The sequence below is a fragment of the Apostichopus japonicus genome, chromosome 13, assembly GCF_037975245.1.
Source record: "Apostichopus japonicus isolate 1M-3 chromosome 13, ASM3797524v1, whole genome shotgun sequence".
Taxonomy (NCBI): domain Eukaryota; kingdom Metazoa; phylum Echinodermata; class Holothuroidea; order Aspidochirotida; family Stichopodidae; genus Apostichopus; species Apostichopus japonicus.
This window is the reverse complement of record NC_092573.1, coordinates 1,323,488-1,343,314: the sequence shown is the minus strand read 5'-3', so window position 1 is coordinate 1,343,314 and position 19,827 is coordinate 1,323,488. Positions and strand designations below refer to the sequence as shown.

Below are 19,827 nucleotides of genomic sequence, written 5' to 3'. Positions count from 1 at the left end.
CTTATGTTATAAAGTTAGAAACAGTTATTTTCGTGCTATTAGCATCGTGTTTTTTGATATTTACTGTAGTAAATGTCCGAAATACTCAGTTTTGCATTCATTAATTTTGTTTGAAAGTAATTGGACACTGCCAAGAACTAGTCTATATTGTTTTCTGTTTGTTTTTTTTTAAATTAATTCCAGTTTGTGTTTTTACATAACTGACAGGTAAAAAATACAATGTACATTATAACATATAACAATGTGGATAAATCAGGTGTGAAAGGAAGTATTCTATAAAACCTAAAATGGTTAAGCAGAGTAGAACACTCCCAACCAAAAAGAAAACATAAGAAATATTTACATTTACTTATTTAAATTTTTATTCACAATTACGCTACATTTATTTAATATTTTAAATGCCTTGTTGATTGTTGTATAATAACTGAGGTGCTATATATTTACATAATATGAATAGGAATGCACCGGATCCAAATTTTTGGATCCGGCCGGAACCGGATTTTGCCGGATAGTACATGAGATCCGTCCGGATAAAATCCGGCCGGAACCGGATTTTTCATTACACAAAAGAAAATCATTAATAAGAAGTAGAAGTATGAAACAAGGAGCACATCTTAGGTGAGGTATACGCATATTATAAAGAAGGTGAAATTAAGACCCCATTTATGAGATTAAATGTGACTTGAAGTGGTGTAATCTACATTCTTTAATAAAATACATAATTGTTGACAAGCTTGATACAGTATGTAAATTAATCATGTTAAACCTAACTTTCCCTTACTTTGAATGTTTTTATTAAGTTTTGGAAATGGTTTACAATTTACATTGATTTAAGTTAATACCAACACCTTTTGAAGGAATAATTCAAGCCAGATTTTGAAAAAGTTCTGGCCAGATTTTGAAAAAGATCCGGCCGGATTTTGAAATATATCCGGCCCGAACCGGATAATTGCTCACCCACCGGCCGGATAGTCCGGCCGGACCGGATATCCGGTGCATCCCTAAATATGAATACAGTTTATGAGCTCAAACAGTGCTATGATAGATGTAATATTAATAATGTTCAATGCATTGTTTAGTTGTCATCCTTTTAAAAAGTGAAGCAGACTTTAACATGTTAATATCTGTTGGTATTGTATTCCAAGTCTAAATGACATGTTATCTTAAGCATAAACATTCCAAAGTTTGTACGAGCTGGACGACAGAGAAATGTTATCAGCTTGTCTTGTATCATAGGTATGAATAATGTTGTTAGTAGAGAAATATCTTGAAATTAAATGCAGGGTGTTATTTAAAGATGCGTAAACAAAGCATATATATATTAATAAGATCATCAAGTTTTCAAAGATTTAAAGTGCAAAATAAGACACTAGTACTCTAGTATGATCACGAGACGCCACATTAGCAATACGCTGAATAGCTGTTGTTAAATGTTTGTAAATTGTAATATAAACAACTGGGTCAAATTGGATTTTCTAGTGCCGCCCCAGATTATAGCACAGTATGAAATGTTAGGGACAATCAAAGTTTGATACAATGTTCTTAGAACACACTGTTGTAGAAAACGTTTTAACTTTGAAATGACACGATCGTTCGAGCTATTATTTTAGAGAGTTTGAGATATGATCATGCCAGTGTAGTTTTTAATCAATATACTGTACACACCTAAAAATAATAAGTATCAACCCTAGTAATGCACTTACCTCACATTGTAATCTGATGATCCCAATTATGCTTTAGATGTGTATTAAAGAATATATTACTCGACTTATCAATATTTAGTGAGAGCTTATTTGCAGTAAACCATTTGCAGGAAAATATTAACTTCATCGCAAACATTTTTTTGTAAGTAATGAACATCCTCACTTTCCAAAAATATATTAGTGTCATATTCAAATAAAACAGTGTTAGCTACATTTGAGACCTGGTAATGATAAACTTTCAGCTTTGATATCATGAATGAACCAAGCATGAACTTGCTACTTTTCTCATTGACTGTTTCAACCAGTTGGTGGTCGCACTGTAAATTCCAAGTTGGTACAGTCATTGATGAAAATTAAGATACAAGCAGGGAATAATTGAGTGATCGAATTTTGTATAGCACTGAACGTTCCCTTACAACATACTCTGGTACCTACCTACTATGTATGTACAAAGTAAAACACTATTATACATCTTTGCACTGGTGTGTCTGGTTTATAGCAATTTGCTCATTATGAATAGCATTTTGTGATGCGATACTAGACTAATCATTCCTTGCACAAGCAATGGACGAAGTGAAATCAGCAACATAGACTAACTTTCTAGTCATTTATCCATTACAATATGCTAGTCCTGATCCTAATCCATTTTTTCCCCCTCTCCTCAGGCCTGATGATGGGGATGAGGAAGTCTCGTCAACCAAGATGCAGAGGTAAGAGATTAACATCTGAGTAACTTAGTCATTGGGTGGGAGATAAATGGAGTTTAGTGTAGTGTTCAAAGTTACCAATTTGGATAGAATATTTACTGTAGATAGTAAAACTTCAAGGGTGGGTTGGAAAGCGTTCTGGAGTGGGGAAGGTGGGTGGGAAAGGATAATGATTGAGCGGGGAGGTGGTTTGGTGGGAATGGTTGGGATAGCATGGGGGAAGGATGAGGGTAAGGTGGAAATGGGTGTGATAGCATGTAGGAGAATGGTGGGAGGCGAAGGTTCATTGAGCAAGGTAATCTATGGTAGGGATAAAGACCTTTATATTTTCAAACTCTATGAGGTATAAATTCACAATCATGTCAATGGTAGATTTCAGGAAGAAAGGATTTCTATCGCTGAAATGTTCTAAAAGGCTGTAGATCTTTATAGTTAAGTGTATTGAGAAAGTCAAGATTATTTCACATCACGTCAACAAAACCCACTGCAAGTCTACAGTCTGATATCTTTTGTTTACATCTGATTGAAGTTTGTTGTGTAATACTGTACACTGTGTTATACATTTGACTAGTAATAATGTTCAGTCCAAACTTCTGATAACTATGGGAACAAAGAACCTAACTAGAAAGCATTACTTGTAGACATGACATTGTGTATCTATGGATTAATTTGTAGTGTGGTTGGTATGTCACAGAAGGCTGCTATCATGCAAGTAACTACTTTAATTGGTTGAAGTTCCTACTAGTCATGCTTCTGGTGAAAGTTACCATGGTAACCTTCTAGCTTGGTTTCAGCTTTTCCTTGTGGAAAGAGCCAAAAGTCACGTTCTGCATTTTCTCAGTGCAATGAATTAGGGACTGTGTGCTGTTTTCTCAATAAAACTGTATGAGTTTGACAAGGTTATATCATTTAATAGGTGTGTATGCATGTCAAGTGGCTGTTTGATTCACTACAGCATGGCTGTTTTGATTGCTCAACATCTTGTGAAGTGTTTCTACATTGTTTGCATAATCAGACTCTATGCTTGTATTGTAAAAATATGGGTACATTGTTGGTATTTTAGAGATATTAGCTACCAATTTTTTGTTCAAAAGGTAACAACTGAGAGCCTGTGGTGTATTGTACACGATTGTTTCATACAGTATGACACACATACACACACACACTTGAGCCTATAAATGCAGTATCTCATAGTGGTGGTCTGTCATGTCATGTACTTACTGTATGCCTTCACGAGCACCACATTTATTCTTTCTGTTCAAGTGTGTTTTGAGCCTCCAAAGGGGACTCTATCACATTAAAGCTGTTAGATATGCTAAAATGGCCACAGTGAATTAGATTATTATAAGAGACTCTGATAGTAAATTTGCTGATAGTTTGAAACAGTTGTTTTTTGTAATATTTCAGAGAGAACCTTGTGATTCAAAGGTTGTTATAGCACTTGGCATAAATCAAGCAAGGCAGTCCCTATTTCCTTCTGTTATTACAGGGGGGGAGGGGGAGGGAGATACAGTACATAACAAGTGATGCTTGTTTTGCACTAGTCTGTATTTGTTGGATTGTATATTTTTATAATTTAATTTCTCTGTTGTAGTTTTTTTTTTAAGAAAGAAAGGTGAATAAAGTATGGCCTAAGTATTTGAATTTGGAGTTAAGACTTAATCTGTACCTCTGTTAACTCATACAGTACAGTATGCTGAGAATGTCATGTTTTGTTCTTAAGAACATGTTCTCACCTAACCGGACCTTCAGTATCGTTGAATTTACTGCCCTCCTCTCTTACCTGTCTCGACACTACTATTGCACCTTCCCATCTACCCAAGTCTAATACAGTAACTGGTAATACAGTTAAGCACTGCCTTCCCCCCCCCATTGACCCTCAACCGGGTCATCGCCCATCACCCTCCCCCTTCCGAATCTTCTATTCATTATATATACCTATAGACCTATTTTGGTGATGATCTTTCTTTCATTTGAATCACATATTTTCGGACTTCTCGCTTTACCAGATCTTACTGTACAGTATCGTTGACTTTACCAGAATTTGCAGTTGATGATTAAAACTGTCAGGCTATACTAAGTGATGGTTATCAGAAAATCACTTTCACCTGGATGAGAAAACCTAAATTATAAAACAATAGAGGAGCATAAAGAAATCATAAAAGCAACAACCTATTAAATAGTAATCTTTCTTAAGGTTTTTTTTTTCTTTTTGCATTTAGTCATCAATTTTACCAAAACTGCATGGAGTATCACTTAGTCAAGATAATATTGCAAATTGGTCACACAAGGCCATTGGTTGAAGGTTAATGAGCAATTAATTATTTCATGAGCTAGATTCCCCTCTGTACAATTTGTTTCCCAGATTCATTTATAATAGTAACAGTAGTATTGCCCCCCAAATATGCTAGAATATCAAACAATGGTCACTGGCACTACTAGGATTTCAACAGGCATCCTACTACCAACCTCAAAGCATTTTTGCCTCACTGTAACATAAATTTACATGTCTCACTCAGTACTCCTCAAAGTCTGGATAATTTGGTTAGTTATAAACTCTAGGAAAGTCCTTTTGAAAACTTTATTAGTAATTTTCAGCATGCTAAAATTTGGATGCAATACTGTTGATCTTCAATCACATACTTTTCAAGTGAATATACAAATATGCTTTTTTTTTTTCTTCTGGTATTTAAATATTTGAATTGAAAGTTGGCTAGTCTAGCTAATGAAATGCATGCAAGTTTTCTAGGACTGCAGTATGAAACAGTATCAAAAATTGATCAAAATCTACTCAAAAAGCTGCTTCTTAAATGATATCTTTATGGATTTATCTTTAGGACACTCTACGCCATTAACACCTGGTCCCTACCAATCACTTACGGTTCCTAACATTCAATCACACAAAAGTGTCTGGAAGTGTTTTCTCGAGTACTGGACTTTGTTATTATATCGGCATCTACTAAATGCTCTGGTTGCCATCAACACCACTTCTGGTGTTCCCCTGATTAAAAGTCCCAAAGTAGCTATTGTACAGAAGTAGATAGTGAAAGTATTCTAGAAACTTTTTTTTGAAGGGGAAATCAAGTGCACTTAATGTATTTCTTTAATTTATTCATTCCTGATGCAAGTTTGGTGCACTAATAGAACATACATGTTTACAGTTTAAATACTTTGTCTTTCCCTTGAATGGTTGGATCTGTTAAATTAGTAAAGTGTAGATTATAGAAAAAATTAACAAAGAAATGGAGCTTAAACTTTTGACTCTGCCATGCAGTATTCTGTATGTAATATAACACTGAACATCCTTTACTGTAGTATTGTCTTTGATTTTAATTGAATCAATAATTTTTTTTTTTTTTGTCACAGGAGTGATGAGGATAAACCCGACAAGGAAAGATACGCCAGGTTGGAGTCCTTTTGTTTCAAAAAACCTCTTATATATTCGCCATCTTCATGCAAATTTTGTTGCATAGTTCATTGATTACGATTTGGAAAAAACGCTGTAGGGACTAGTCCGCATATTTGTTTTCTCAGAGAAGATAGTGAAAAAGTTTTGACCGGTCCTGTAAATGCCATTTATAGGCAATCCTTCCAATCTAAACTTATCCTTCCAATCTAAACTTGTTACTTGTCATAGCTAAAAATCCTTCTGTATAGAAAAAGAAAGTAGGTGGTGTTTCAAATCACTTGGTAAAACGATGTCACTTGTGAGGTCCTCAAAGAAACTAAACAAATTAAGATTTTTCACAACACTTGTCAAAATTCCAAAAATAAGAAGGGATTTAATTTGTTCTCCCAACAGTGTCATTTAGATTCTAAACTGCGTAGAATGCTAAAAGCGATAGTTCAGAGAAACTTGTTCTGAGCTCAGGTTTAGGCATAGAGGTCGTAAGCAAGAATTTATGTGAGGTATGGCATCCTATTGACATTTTAAATTTGTGGACAGTTTGAAAAGATTGCAAAAGTAACAAACGATCTCGGGTAGGAATTGAACTTTAGTGGACGTACCAACTAGATATTCTCACACTCCAGTAGGCGTGAATGTCAAGGAGGGATACCCAACATTCTGTATTTTACTGTACTGTAGTCTCTTTCAATACCAGCACGTACACAAGTTTAGGTTAAATCCTTCCAAAATGTTGCGTCCTGTAGATTTTATTTTGTAGATAGATTTTACAGTTTCAAAAATTTTAAGTCTTGTACATTTGAAATGGTCTGACTTAGGTACCATTTATTAAGTTCTTTGAGGTAATTTTACATCTTACTCTGTGTCCTGTGTCTGTTTCATGTTTTTAATTTATCATATGTTTATTTCACACAAAGATAAAAACTGACACAGGACACACACATATGAAACAATGAAAGAAAAAAAATGAAGCAAAAAGGAAACAAGCACAGGGTGCACACACGTGCACAACCACCTGTACCATGATTTTAAGATCATTTTTCCCATAATGCAAACGCCGAAAGGTGCAGTCGGCAGATTAATATGTATGTATGTTGACTTAGCGATGATACTGACATTTGAAGCATACCAAATTCCTAAATGCTTCCACTCCAGATGTTTGCCATTTAAATGTTAGTCTCATGTTGGTAGAGACAAGCCCGATCAATCTCCCATGTTTGTTCTCTCTGTAAATGTTTAATTTGAAGTCTCATACATTTTACTTTCTCATCAGTTTTAAAGAGTAGACTGTCAAACATTTTGTATTAAGAATGAGAAGGTTCCGTATTAAGACAAATTAACTTTTTGATTACTCTAATTCCCAGCCAGAATTAGTTTAATGTCTCTAGGAGAGTGTATCCACACAAAAAATGATACTTCCTACTCAAAACTAGGAAGATGTAATTTTTTTGGAGAATTTCTTTGGAGTGGTTTGCCATCTGTTTTTACTTCAACTCCTCGATGGAGAAGGATCCCATTAACAATGTACAATGATGATGAGAAATTAAAAGACATTATGTATGTCATGACATTAATAAATAAATCATCGTATTCATAACATCTTTGTCCGGTGTTTTCTTAAATGCATTAAGAAACAAAGTTATTTGTCTACAATTAAAGGAAAAAAATGTGGAACAGCAAAAGTGGAACAGCAAACCTCTCTAGGTTTAAGATATCTAGCAAACACATGCAAGGAGTTTGCATTTAAGAGTCTCAGAAAGATAAATTTGGAAGGAGAAAGGAATTGGGCATCCCACAAGCTAGAAATTTTCTCTGCTGCTGTTATACCAAACTCCCTTTATCGTAATTATTATTATTATTACTATTATAATTAATAATAATAATATTATTGTTGTTGTTGTTACTAGTAGGTCTGAATAAACATACATACTTAATTCTTTTTTCTTTTTCCCATCAGAGAGAATCACAGTGAAATAGAGAGGCGTAGAAGAAACAAGATGACGGCATACATCACTGAGCTGGCGGATATGGTCCCATCATGCAGTGCACTGGCACGAAAACCAGACAAATTGACCATACTACGCATGGCAGTCACACACATGAAATCTTTAAGAGGTTAGCTCAATCAGAAAGTCATTTCTCATTAGATGACAGAGAGGTTTAAACACGTGGAAAAGAAAAGACAGGGTTAAGGATCATGGTGGAAATCTCTGAACTTTAATGGATACAGTATATATATTATTAATCTTGATTGTCATCATTTGCACACCGTATTTCCCTCCATAAGTGCACTTTTACAAATAATTGCTAAGAAATCCATTCCTATACATGTGGTAACATGTCTAAAACCAGTCCAATGGTATTTTTTTGCCTTGAGAGAACATTTTCACTAACTAATACAGGGCATGCTACCTGATATTTTCAATCACAATAAAATGTTAACATTTTTTGAACTGTTCTATTCTAGCAGTTCATACTTTTGGATACAGTTGGATAACTCAGTGGTTAAAGCAGTAGTTAAGAATTGGCTATAATGTTGGTGGAAGAGCAACCAACTAAGGGCTCAGGACTTGGTTCAAAACTTTGTTCTAGCACAAGAATTTGTTTGCCCTATTCAAATAATTGTCCAAAGATTGGTTGCGAACAATCAAGCAATAATAACTGATAACTTGGAAACTACCCATTGCAGGTGGTTCAGTCTGGAAATCTGTATTCTGTGTGACATAGGCTACTGTCACTGTAATGAGCTATAAACGTCATCAAAATTGAAGTATGACTGTCAATTATTGAAATGTGTCAAAAGGCTACTATTGAAGACAGTGACATGCTGTGGTCTATGTAGTCTCCCCGTAATTCTTGCCTTCATGTGTTTGATAGAGTTGTGACCTACTCAGAGGTACATGTGCACGATTGTCAATGGTAGAAACACTTTTAAAAAACGATACAAAACAGTAGTTACTGAGCTATTGGTACTACCATTTGTGCCTAATTGTATGAATTTGGAATTCCCATGCCTTCTTCAGCTTCATTTCTGGTTATGTAGTCTGCTTTCTAAGTAAGGGAAACTTGTCTCCTCACAACCATTCCACTCTCGCTTTAACATTGCCCACAGTAATCTGCTAACAATTTTCTTTTCCTTCCTTAGGTACTGGTAATACAAGCACAGAGGGTGTGTACAAACCATCATTTCTTACAGATCAGGAGCTCAAACATCTGATACTAGAGGTAAGGTTACTCAGAGTACTTACTCATAGTCATATAGGGATGTTAAAACTAGCTGTTACTTTAAGCTTGGCTATCATGCAATACGTGTTGATACTAAAATCTTTTTTAGTCAGTTCATAAGCTTCACTAACCAAGTTATGTTTCATATCATGCAAAACATTTGTAAAAAATTTTCTATTTAATACCTATGTAAAAGATTGTCAATATGGATTACACTTTTTAATAGAATAGAATCATTTATTTCTTACTAATTACTATTTCTTGGGTGAAAAGTATCTCCAAGTATGCTTCAGTTTGATGAGTGGTAGCCTTTCTGAGAAGTACTTGGTAAAAACTGCTGGTAATTGGCAACCGATCGCAAACAGCTTGTTTTCCGCTACTGTGCAGTGAATAATTTAGTGTTCACTTTTGCATAGCAGATTCTAAGGCTTTGAATTTTGTCTCTTAGATTACTATGTTTCCTGTGTAAGAAAGAACCTGCTATACATCTTTGAACTGGAATAGCAATGTGCCCACTTTGCATAGCATTTCGCTATGCAATATGCCGTGATGCTCTTAATCACTGGATACGATGGCAACAATTTCTGTGCTCCTTAATTAGGTGCCTTCATAATGGGCTCATTAAGCTTTGACATATTGATGTGACATCTGGTAATATTCTCAATCAAAAGCGTGGCATAAAAATGTGATACCTTCCTGATTTCTGTAATGTTTGGACATGTTTTTTCCCTTCACTCTGTAAAAAATGTCATAGTGTCCTCTCAAGGTTTGGAGATTGCTTGAGTATCCATTTGAAAGCTGAAAAGTTGCTGTGGTGTCCTGCCATTTCCGATATAGTCCAAGGCAATGCTTGTTGCAATGCTTTTACTGAAAAACAACTGCTAGCTATGAATGTCTCCTTCACCGTTACTACTGTTTGACACTATCTAACATCCTGACTAGTTGAGGTTACACTTCAAAAATGTGTATAAGACACCGAATTGTTGGAAATCTGTGGTCTTAGTGAAGAAAGAAAGGGGGAAGAGGAGGGGCGGGGGGGGAGCCTTCCTTTTGCAAATGTCACAAACCAGCAGTAAAGTCAGTCTATTTTAAGTTTTCTTCATACTCTGACATTATCAGAATCTGACATTAAATTCAAGTTTAAATATTTGATATTATATTCCTTTTTTTCAGGCTGCTGATGGGTTCCTCTTCGTTGTCTCCTGTGAGAGTGGTCGTATCATCTACGTATCAGATTCAATCACTCCAGTATTACACCAGTCGCAGGTCAGTGGAAAGTTTATCATTACTTACAAGGTGGATAGGCCCCATTGTAAAGAAAAAAGAAGGCTTGATATAAAGCGGTATGCTTTCACAGATACAGTAGAGTTTAAAATTATTCAAAATATGGCTTGCTAAAAGGAAACTTAAGTGCAGTAGTATCACTTATTTTATTTCTGGTTAATTTTTTTTTATCTGCAGGGTGAATGGGTGGGCGGTTCAGTCTATGAATTGATTCATCCTGATGATGCAGATAAGCTGCGGGAACAGCTTTCGACGACGGAACCACACAATACTGGTAGAACGCTGGATTTAAAGAGTAAGTATTGCCGGTATCTTGCAGTCCAAAGGTTGGTCTGTTTTTCTACGTATGATTATATCTCATCCTTCGAAATTGAAAAAGCAAAACTTTGTTTGTAAACTTTTTAGGAAGTCTTTTTGTAGGAAGAGGAATAGTGATGTGTATAGCAGTATTCCATGCCTAAAGATTCTGCAAATGTGATAGGTAGGTTTTGTAACAAAATGAAAATGTCTAAGGTTCTTGTGATGTTCACATGTTATTAATCACTTTTGTGTCTACTGACAATAATGTAAAGGCCTTTTCAAGGCCGCCTTCACATCTTGAAACATTTGATTATATTTTATATATTAGGCACCCTTAACATTACGTCACAGAACATAACAAAATCGCTCACTCAATTTCCTTGAAGCCAACGTATTGATTGACATTTACTGTACAGTCACCATATGAGACAATAGGGACCTCTCTGACAAGCTAGAGATGAAGCCTTTGATCAGCAAAACAGTATGAATTGCTCTTGAATATCACTGTTTGATTTGAATGCCTTTACAGGTGACATTGTGCAAAGTGGTTAGTCTAGGGCTGAAAATAAAACCTCTTAGGTTTGAATAACAAAAAAAGCAAATTTAACACCATTTAGGTGATGTTTAGCGATATGGATGGAAAATGGGAACGATGAAGGTGGCAAGGCGGAGGGGTTGTGACAGAATTGAGAGGAATCACTGCAATTTGCCACTCGGACTGTCAGTTTATCAATATTCGAGCACTGGCCATCTCTCAAGAATTTCACTGGGAGTTTACATAATATTAAAATTCTCAATATGTTGCAGCGCTAAAAGATTGCTTTTACTTCCCATGTACCGTTATCCCGACAAATTGCCGATAATTTGTTTCATAAAGTTATTGATTTCTTAAGAAACATTACACAAGAAAGAAAAAGAGGAAAGAACATGCTTGCAATTTCCCAGTCAATTTCCCCTGTTTATTTACTTTTGTAAACTTTATACAAGAAGTTAGATTTCCTCCGCTTAGTAGCATGCTACCAGATCTTTTTCTTGCAAAGGATACAAATTTTTCAACTGATTAAGATGTTCATATCACAAGCATATTTCAACAATTCTTTTAAATCTCTTTTATCTGTTACAGCTGGTACAGTGAAGAAGGAAGGACAGCAGTGTGAGTCATTAAAACTTTTCTTTGTATGTTTTAGTTGAGATTATAATCAAAACAGTTCTGCTCTGTGTCCAATATGAGACTCATAAGGAGAACTATTTTTGTGAATTCATCTGTGACGTTGAAGCCAGATTTGTTTGGCTTTACAGGACAACATTATTTCATTGCTAGATACTGTTTTATTATAAATCCGAGAAAATTTTAGTAGTTCTTGGTATTTCAAAATATTGCAGTGCAAATTATTACTAAAACGTTCACAAGAACCCGCAAATAAATGTATGCTATTGCAATGAAATGTAACAAACAAAAAGAGTATAAGAATTAAGAATACCAGGACATTGCCATATGCTGTGCAATGTTTTAACAACTTTGAATGTACTGTAATGCATAGTATCTTAATAGACTGACTGATATGAAAATTGATTTATGTTCAGATTAGTCCGTCGTATAATGGAACATCCAATACACGTTCATAACTACCCCTCTGCCATTAATTGCAGAAGTTTGCACATGAAACCTTACCATTGCATTAGTAATTATTTGGTAGAACTGGACATGACTATGCATAACTTTTGTCCACAGTTTATCATTTTCTCTGATATGGAATATTGATTTGATGCCATTTATTACCATCAAGAGCATGGCTCGTTAAAATGTGAGACAGATGATGTTTATTTTATGGGGTACTTTTTCATTTTTTTCTCTGTAGCGTCCATGCGTTTCTGTATGGGCTCCAGGAGAGCCTTCATCTGTCGAATGAAATACGGCAGCACTCAACCAGATCCCTTAACAATGGGCAGGTTCTGTCACATGAGGAACAGAAGTTCTCTTGTGGCATCCAAAGATGGAGAACAGCATGCCGTGGTCCACTGTACAGGGTACATCAAAAACTGGCCCCCGTCAGCTGGTAAGTTACGGAAAAGACACTTTTTTGATAGAAGATATTAGATGTGCTAGTAGCAATAATGCATCATGTACTTTTCACATCCTTTACAACTTTGTTTTTAGCACCCTCCTCTATGTGGCTTTAATTTTTGTCACCTTAGTGAGAAAAAGTAACTTTTAATTTTACCAGTTTGTGCAATGACATTAAAGATTACATATTTAGTGCAGATGATGTTAGGCTTCATTTTAGGGGGGGGGGGAAGGTGGGGGATGCATGGGGATAGAGGGTTCTGATTTATTAAGACTCATTGTCCATGAAACAGAGATTACTTCTCATGAGCAGTTGAAGTAATATTTTACAAACAAAATGGTGTTTGAAATTGGTTACACAATATCAGGCCACCTTCTAGGAGCCAGCGGGCAGCTGCAAGTAACAAGTACCCATAACCGCTAAAACTTACTTACATATTTTAGGTTCAGTCATGGACCAAGCATAAGCAGATTCAGATGGTTATACTTCCAGGCCATTACTGCCTGGTAGCCATTAGGGGAGGGTGGGGGGGGGGGGATAAGAGGGCTACAATGAACCAGTATCCCTTACCACTAACTTGTATTTATATTGTTTAGGTTTAGTCATGGACCAGGCAGAAGCAGATTCAGATGGTCATACTTCCAGCCATTGTTGCCTAGTATCTATCAGGGGAGGGGGGGGGGGGTAAGAGGGCTACAATTAATCAGTATCCCTAACCACTAATATGTATTTATATTGTATAGGTTTAGTCATGGACCAGGCAGAAGCAGATTCAGATGGTCATACTTCCAGCCATTACTGCCTGGTAGCCATCGGGCGGCTACAAGTAACCAGTACACCTAACTGTGGTGACCTTGGAGAGGCTGGTACACCCAACGGCTTTATAACCAGAAATGATATTGATGGAAAATTCACATTTGTAGATCAAAGGTTGGTTTTCTCTCTATTTAAGCTATCCATTTTGTTTTGAGACTGTTTGCATGCTGTACCAATTCCTTTTGTAACAGATTTAGAGAAACTATATTATAGCGTGAGTTCTGATTCTTAAAAGAGACTGCCAAATCTTCAGTGCCTTCCTAAGAAATTTTAAATATAAAAATGTTTCCATTTATGAACTAACTTCTCAGCAATATACAACTTACTAAGCTTAAAAAGAAAACTCCTGTTATGTAAGATTTTATGTTCCTATTATTAAGATTTAATTGAGAATAAAGTGTTTATATTATTATATAATAATTGTTTGTTGTGTAGGAATTGCATTAACATTTCTGTGAATTGAAATGAAGTATGTCATGAAAGAAAAAGATATATCTGTTTAAATAAATATATATATTTATGTAAATGGAGGTTGCCAAACTTGTGCTATGTATGAGAGGTTTTAAAATTTGTAATGTAAATTTAAATTTTTTCAAGGCTCACCACGAAATGTCAAAACTAACTGTTGTGCTAACTTGACACCGAAAGTAAAATAGTTGCAGGATGTAAAAAGCACCAATATCAAATTGGTATGCTACCCTTCTAGTTTACTGTAAAGTCTTTCAAAAAATTCTGGTTGCTTCTAAATGCCATTTTTCATTCATCAACCAACATTAATAAACATTTTCAGTCTAAACATTTTCAGTCTAAACATTGTCAAAGTTTCTTTCAATCACAGCCTACAATTTTTTTTCTTCCTTTTTAATTGACAGAGTGACTGGTGTGTTAGGCTATCAACCCCAGGAACTGCTCGGTAAATCTAGTTTTGACTTTTATCATCCGGAAGACCAAACCCACATGAAGGAAAGTTTTGAACAAGGTGAGAAAAAGAGCGTTTAATTGAATTGGCTTGAGGGACGGCGTCATAACTTCTCTCAGTTTGTATCTGATTGCAGTTCAAGCAGCCTGGTATTTTAGATGTGAATGTTATTGCATGAGGATATTTATGATCACAGGATGAGGATGGTCGCCTCTCAATGAAGGTAGCACCTTCATGCAGGCAGCACCTTCATGCAGGCAGCACCTTCACGACAGTTGCAAACTTCATGAAGGGTAGCACCTTCATGCAGGCAGCTCCTGCATGCAGGCAGCACCTCCATGCAAGCAGCACCTTCACGACAGTTGCAAACTTCATGAAGGGTAGCACCTTCATGCAGGCAGCACCTTCATGCAGGCAGCACCTTCACAACGGTTACAAACTTCAAGAAGGTAGCACCGTCAAGTGATACTTCTTTTTGCCTCGATGCAAAAGCAGCTGTTTTGAGTTTTTGTCACTAGCGTTAAGTAATTTACGACTTTGACGTAAACTTCCAAGTACCACTCAAAATAACGTTGAATTTGTTCAAACTTAAGACAGCCTCAGGGTTGTTATCCCTAAATGTATGATAAGAAGTGACGATTGAATGTCACCTGCACACTGTAATATGTTTTCACATAGTTTTCACATCCAGAATGAATGTCTGAAGTATGTACTTCAAAGAGGGAGAGGTGTTTGAACGACCATTTTGTTCTGCAATATTCTTTGACATAGTTCTAATGTCAGAGGAGGATCCAGGGAGGAGGGCAGGCGGTACTCTCCTCACTGTCTCTTAAACTTTCTTGGCACTAAATATTAGCTACAAACAATGTTATCAAATTAAAGTAAACAGTGGGAATATTATGCTTGCTTTACTCAGGCAGTTGTTACTTTTCAACATTATTTTTATATGCTTAGCTATTTCAACAGTAACTTTGGTATTTAACAATACATTTCTTCTTGCTCATCCCCCTCCCCACCCCGCCCCCTCCCCTATTCTGTCCATTTCGAGAAATCCTGGATCCCCAACCAAATGTAGTTCTCTGAATTTAAAGGAACTTCATTCTGTCTCAAGAATCAAGAGTCAATGACTTTCATCATAAAGTATTCTGTGGTTCAAGATTGAAAATGTTTGCCAGTAAAAAGTACTTGTGGCCAAATTTCCATTTTTCTGAAACTGTCTTTTTATAACCCATCCTAGTCTGGCATTTGTTTGCTCTGTTTTATTCTACAGTCGTCAAGTTGAAGGGCCAGATGTTATCAGTTATGTACCGTTTCCAAACCAAAAACAGAGAATGGGCGTGGTTAAGGACCAATTGCTTCAGCTTTCTGAATCCATACACAGATGAGGTTGAATATATCGTCTGTATGAGCACAGCAGCCAAGTAAGTGTTGCGTTCTGTGGATTCCAAGAGACTCCTTACCATTTCTCATTCCATACATTTTTCTTTAATATTATATGGTATTTTCTGGTTGGTCATTACGTCCAATCCTACATAGTTTTATTTGGTCTTAAGAAGATGACATACCAGATCGCTTTTGTTGAATCGCTAGCTCATCTTAATTCTACATTTATAAAGTTTGTCTGTTATGATTTATGGGTGGAAGAATTAGTTGAAACTGTTTAGGTAAAAGAATAAAAAAAATCAAAGAGCAGGGACATTTCTCTTGAGTATGATTTGAAAAATTGTCTTCCAAATGGACAAGCCCTGAGCTCTTTAAACATTCCATCCCTTTCTGTACCTAGTAACCATTCCTTTGCTGAAACTATTCGTCAGAAGCTTTTACAGCCTTGCACACTGTGCGACCCTGCCTTAAAACAGTCTGTTTCAGAGGCAAGAGAATGATGTCATCGTTTCTCGATAAAAAATGTTTCGAAATCTTTCAATTTTGCAGAAATATTCAACAACCTCATAGTAGTCAAGATATGGATGTTTCCAACAAAATCAAGGCACCTGGTGAACCAGTAGCATCCCTGACCCCATACAGTGCCTATGCTTCCACATCTACCAACCATGCCCGTCAATGGGACAAGATGCCCGATGGTAAGAGCACTGCCATGGCTAGTGTTGGCCAAGCTGATCTAAACCGTCCATTACTGCAGCAACAACCACAACAACAGCCTGGCATCGTCAGTGGGGACAAAAACAAACCCGCTGTACCATGCAGCAGTGGATACTCTGGGACGCCATACTCCCACATAAGAGGAGGTCAGAGTTCATTCGGAAGGCAGAGCTCTGCAGAGGAGAACGTGGGAAAGCCATCCATCAGTGGGGTCATGGATGACCCCAGCAAGAGGTTTACTGCAGGACAGAGTACCAGTAATTGGGGACCCAATCAGTTTGTACCTGGCCAGGTTAAGGTACGTAATGTCAGTCAGCATCCGTGTCTAATTAATGTTGGGAAATCTTCAGTGCTACTTTAATCAATTTGGAGTGACTAGTCACGTCGAGTGTTTCCGCAACAAACTTTTCAAAATGAAGAATTAAAGAGTTAAAGCCAATCTATGTATCTTTCATTTGGGGAAAATTTTTTAGGGTGTCTTCAGTTGATCAACTGCAATCTACGTCTGAGTAGATTCTCAGAAGAATTAGTAAATTTGCCTGAAGTTTAGGAAGTAATCCAAAATGTTGTTTTGAAGGGGCCTGGTGGGTGCTTTGGTTTCAAATACATCTATCTCTTTAACTGCAAGATGTAAACTTTGCAAAAAATCCTGAACAACTTCTGCAAGGAAAAATAAAATAAAATGATCTTTTTCCCCTTTTCAACCTTTAAGATTTACAACTTGTTTTTGTATGAATGTTGTATAAAAACTACTTCAGTTATTGAATGAGATTATGTTGGGTTTCAATAACATCTCTGTGACAACAATTACTCTTGTTTGATTTGTGCATGTGTGTGGGTGTGACAAGTTACCAATGACCAGGAGTAAAGTTGTAAAGTCGTGTGAGGGGGCCTTGGCCTCAAACAAGACTGCAAACCTTTAACTTCATATTAATTGTGAAAGATGACAGTGTTTTATGTTTTCATTGTGCATTTTAGATATGTCTATAAAACAAAATTCAAAGCTTGGGTAGGGATAATGGATCTAAAGACATTATGGTGTTAAGCTTAACCTTCACAACTCTCTTTCTTCTAATACCTTGGTCTTATCAACAGGCCTCGTCAAGTACTGTCGGTGCTAGCACTCCTGCCAGTAGGCCCTTCCCTTCACAAGGACTCAATCCAACTTACACACAGCTAGAGAGCACCAGTCCAAGCAGGGCACCTGGCTTTGTCTATAATCAAGACAAAGCTGTCCAAGGTGAGAAGATTTATAAGAATTAGTTTTGATAGTTAAGGCTTAAGACCCATCAAGAGAGGATATGGCTTCAATATACCCTAACATATACAGAAAACATGGAAAACTTTGCAGGAATTTTCTGGTTGTCTCTCGGACAACCAGGTCTTACAGTTTTGGGTTTCCCAAAAGCAATTTGGTTGTCTGTAAAAATGTAGGAAAGTAACAGCCGCCACAGCTGAGTTTGGTTGTCCGAAGAGAAATGTGTTCGCCTTGGACGACTGGACTACCATTAAAAATATGCCTCGAGAAATATTTTCTTCACCGGTAATTGAGAAATATTAAGTAAGTTATCAACAAACAGCTGACTGAGAAATTAAAAACTTTATTTTGATAGAATGCCACAATGAGTGATGGTGTATATTCACTCAGTAGATAGTGTGCATGGCTTGTAATCCAGAGTCACTGTTTGGAATCTTAATTCTGGCCAATAATTTATGTGCAAACCTGTATCTTGGCAAGTCGGTTGTTAACATTTGTGTAGTTTTTGTAATTTTTTTTTAACTGATTCATTTGTTAATGACTAATTTATACAGGGAGTACACCTCAGATGCCGTTCAACCAAACCCGTGACACACAAGGCATTCAGAGGCAGAGTACAGCCCTTTGGCAGCAACAGCAACAACAACAACAAGCACAACAACAATGGCAGCCACAACCAGGCGCAAGAGATGCTCAGGCCAGCAGCGGACCAACTTCTCAAGCACCCCAGCAGTCACAGTCACAACCGCACCCTGACGAATTCTCTGCGGATTTTTACCGCATGCTAGAGGGCCAGCAACCTGCCGCTTATCCAGTCAATCCTCCTGTGGAAGATTTCTCCGAAATGGGAATGTTTCAACAGTTTTCCGAGTGATGCCAGATCCGTAGTGGGTAATTATGAGAGTATCACCGCAACCCGGAGAAAAGAAGAAAAAAAAGCCGCCGCTTTTACGTTTAGTGCTCGCCGTTTACGGCTCGAAATAGTCACCGATGTCGGGGCTTTCGTCGAATGAAAGGGACCCCTACCTTTTGGCTTAATCTGGTAGTGATGGTATGTGCCATTTATTGTCATCAACCATAGTTTAGTTAGGTATAAACACATATTTCGCTCTTCAAGGAGGATCCCCTCGCTGACCTATTGTTGCTTTAAATTCTAAGCAGGGTTGGGGGTTTGGCACAGTTGTATCAAAAGATAGTAATACTTTAATGCAGACAAAGTACTTCCAAAGTGGAGTTTGAATGGATTGTTGCTACTGAAATGTAATTTATGACAGTAAGAAGTTGATGTAATCAATCCGGATTGCTTCGTTCAAGTTCTGAGGATGGTTTGTATATAAAGGTGCATTATAGAATAGAGGTGCTCGTTGCTGTTGTTCGTATTATTTGTTTATCGTGAAAACATAGACTAGTAGAGTAATTAATAGCCATGGTTATGTCAGTTTGGTGGTTTCTTGTGATTATTTTAGTTGCCTTTATGTTTAGTCATATTTTAACTAATCATGACATCCCATTGGTTGAATAATAATTATGAATAGGTAATAAATTATTAACACCGTTAGTTTTTTTTTGCTTAGGTAGGGACTTGCTAGCATTTCATGGTGTGGTCAAACTCTGTGCACCATTTTCGTTTTATCCGATGGGTCCGCCAATGGGATATTGAAAAACAAGAATCGCTTTCTTACATGTCAATTCCACAATTGAATGGCAATAATTTTATCCACGTATAATAAACTAAATAGATTTTCTACTTTAAAGCTTCAAGTTGCTCACTGTTTGTTAAGAATAGTCAGAATTTATCACAGTGAGTGTTACCTTTGTGTTTATGAACAGGTTTTTTTTTTTCTTTCCTCATCATAGGAATGAAATGATTCATTACATATTCATTAACAATACCGGTGAAATTTACCTGAGATATTGTTTACGCTTGATTTTTTTAATACGTCTGACAACCTTTAGTCCTTCTCCGCTTTCATTTCTCTCAGAACACCCAAATCCTGTCATTTCTTTTTCCAATTCCTTGGGACAGGGAAGGAAGGGAGGGAG

At 36.6% G+C, this 19,827-nt stretch overlaps 1 protein-coding gene across 7 annotated transcripts in view; it reads left to right on the top strand.

Moving 5' to 3' along the window:
• Window positions 1-19,827, top strand: part of LOC139978272 (aryl hydrocarbon receptor nuclear translocator homolog) — a 26,397-nt gene extending 6,570 nt beyond the window's left edge. For 4 of the 7 annotated variants that reach the window (XM_071988315.1, XM_071988314.1, XM_071988311.1 and 1 more), the window contains exons 3-16: window positions 2,369-2,413; window positions 5,777-5,815; window positions 7,774-7,931; window positions 8,962-9,041; window positions 10,215-10,307; window positions 10,503-10,620; window positions 11,749-11,778; window positions 12,485-12,682; window positions 13,435-13,621; window positions 14,380-14,486; window positions 15,697-15,847; window positions 16,359-16,824; window positions 17,622-17,766; window positions 18,339-19,827. In XM_071988315.1, coding sequence (XP_071844416.1) covers window positions 2,369-2,413; window positions 5,777-5,815; window positions 7,774-7,931; window positions 8,962-9,041; window positions 10,215-10,307; window positions 10,503-10,620; window positions 11,749-11,778; window positions 12,485-12,682; window positions 13,435-13,621; window positions 14,380-14,486; window positions 15,697-15,847; window positions 16,359-16,824; window positions 17,622-17,766; window positions 18,339-18,658 — 2,137 coding nt within the window. In that variant the 3' untranslated portion in view covers window positions 18,659-19,827. The remainder of the gene's footprint in view (window positions 1-2,368; window positions 2,414-5,776; window positions 5,816-7,773; window positions 7,932-8,961; window positions 9,042-10,214; window positions 10,308-10,502; window positions 10,621-11,748; window positions 11,779-12,484; window positions 12,683-13,434; window positions 13,622-14,379; window positions 14,487-15,696; window positions 15,848-16,358; window positions 16,825-17,621; window positions 17,767-18,338) is intronic. The other 3 variants (XM_071988318.1, XM_071988316.1, XM_071988317.1) reach the window with 1 other exon arrangement.